Below are 1886 nucleotides of genomic sequence, written 5' to 3' on the forward strand. Positions count from 1 at the left end.
TCTGTACACTTTTTTGAAAAAAAATCTTCCTCCTAGTATAACCATAATACCTGATGATTATGTTTTAGGGGGGGGGGGGTTCACTGAAATCCCGGCACCCCGTCTTTAATGGGACGCCCTGTTCAGGTTTTCGATGAATTCACAACATTGTCAGCCTTCTCTGACTGGTCCCTGACCGACCAACCAGCAGGCTCCTTCTACACAGCGGCGGTTGATTATGATGAGTTTACTAAACACAAGAAAAATGTTGTTTTTTAACAGCGTGGTTATCCAGTCACTAGTACACTGCAGCCGATATGTTCCTTTTTGTACTGAGGCCAAGTTTAAAGGCATAGTATGTAACTTCGCCCTGCAGTGTTTACATAACAAAACAATAAATATTTGTTTTTACCAATCATTTCCCTCTATATAAGCAGTTAAAGTGGTGGTGTTTACCTGCAGAAACACACTGTGTTTTCACTGTTTGTTTTGGTAGACGGTAGGCCTGTCCCCGACTAAGGATTTGTATAGTCGAATCTGATTGGCGACTAATTGCCAATAGTCGACTGGCTGTCGACTAAGGACCCCCCCCCCCCCCCAAAAAAAAAAAACATTTGATTTTTTTTGTATGATTCGACTGAGATTGGCATCGAATCAGTCTGATTCGATGCCAATCTCTCAGTCAAATAATGCAAAAAATATGTTATGCAATAAAGGAACATTCCATTTGGGCTGTAGGGGTGCTTAGTGTCTGATTTAACATATACTATTGGTTTCTCCCAATAAATCATGATATATATCCTATTTTTGGTAAACTATTAGTTAATTAATATAACAAACCAGGCCAATCTCTCAGTCGAATAATTCTTTTTTAAATATTTTTTGTTGCTAACGCGGAAGGAGGCGCCCAAGTGGAGCCTTCTATGAAACTCTGCTCGGCTTGTGCGTCTGTGTGTGTGCAGTATGTGTGCACTGCCTGCACTGCCTGTGTGCAACCGACAGAGTGCGCCAGAGTGCAGCTACAGTCAAAACACACACACACACACACACACACACACACACACACACACACACACACACACACACAGTCCGTAAATACACAATATTTTCTAGCTGCGTTCGCTTCCAGCGTTTGCGCGTCTTACTTGTAATAATTAGACTAAGAGATTGGCAGTCGACTCAGACACCCCTCGACTAATTAGTCGACTATTTGACTACCAGAGGTCAGGCCTAGTAGACGGGGATGTTTTGGGGTCTATCATAAACTGAAAACACCAAAATATATCAAAAAGGCAATGTGTTTCTGCAGGTAAACTCCACCACACTACTCCACTGGCTGATAACGGCTGATGTGGAGAGAAATTATGGGTTTAAAAAGATATATATCATGTTTGGTTGTGTAAACACAGGGCAAAGGTACATACTATGCCTTTAAAAGAACAATTGAACACATTAAATATCAACACGAGGCATTTTTTCGATGGTATGTGGACGGAGAGAGGAGTTTTTTTTGTCCAACCAAGCAACAGCGACCAATGGGTGCGAAGAGGGGCGGGGCCACGGGCGGGACTTGACAAAGGGTGAATTCTCCGGTAGCAGCGAGTTCTAGCAGGGTCTCTCAGAGCTGTCCGTCAAGGTGCTGGTGGGCGTGTCCTGGGCGCTGGCCTGTGCCGCCGAGGAGAGGACTTCCTCAAAACTGCCTCCGCCCCCTGTCCCGCCCACCTTGGTCTGGGACGAACCACACACACACACGCACAGACACAAAAACCTTTTCACAAAAATATATCACTTATACCCCCTTTAACCCATTAAAACTAGGCATCTGTGTCATTTTAGCTACCTGTCGTCGCCTTGCTAAACTAATGGCCTATGTCATTTTTTAAGTTTTTCAGGAAAAATTAAAAACT

The 1886-nt window shown here is 43.6% G+C and overlaps 1 protein-coding gene across 3 annotated transcripts in view; it reads right to left on the reverse strand.

The window, feature by feature from the left end:
* Positions 1 to 646: 646 nt before the first annotated feature.
* tpd52l1 (tpd52 like 1) overlaps positions 647 to 1886 on the reverse strand; it is a 36799-nt gene continuing 35559 nt past the window's right edge. For all 3 annotated transcript variants that reach the window (XM_084081624.1, XM_084081623.1, XM_084081622.1), the window contains one exon: positions 647 to 1707. In XM_084081624.1, coding sequence (XP_083937750.1) covers positions 1585 to 1707 — 123 coding nt within the window. In that variant the 3' untranslated portion in view covers positions 647 to 1584. The remainder of the gene's footprint in view (positions 1708 to 1886) is intronic.

The sequence above is a fragment of the Gymnoscopelus microlampas genome (genome assembly GCF_963454915.1).
Source record: "Gymnoscopelus microlampas genome assembly, chromosome: 16".
Lineage (NCBI taxonomy): Eukaryota > Metazoa > Chordata > Actinopteri > Myctophiformes > Myctophidae > Gymnoscopelus > Gymnoscopelus microlampas.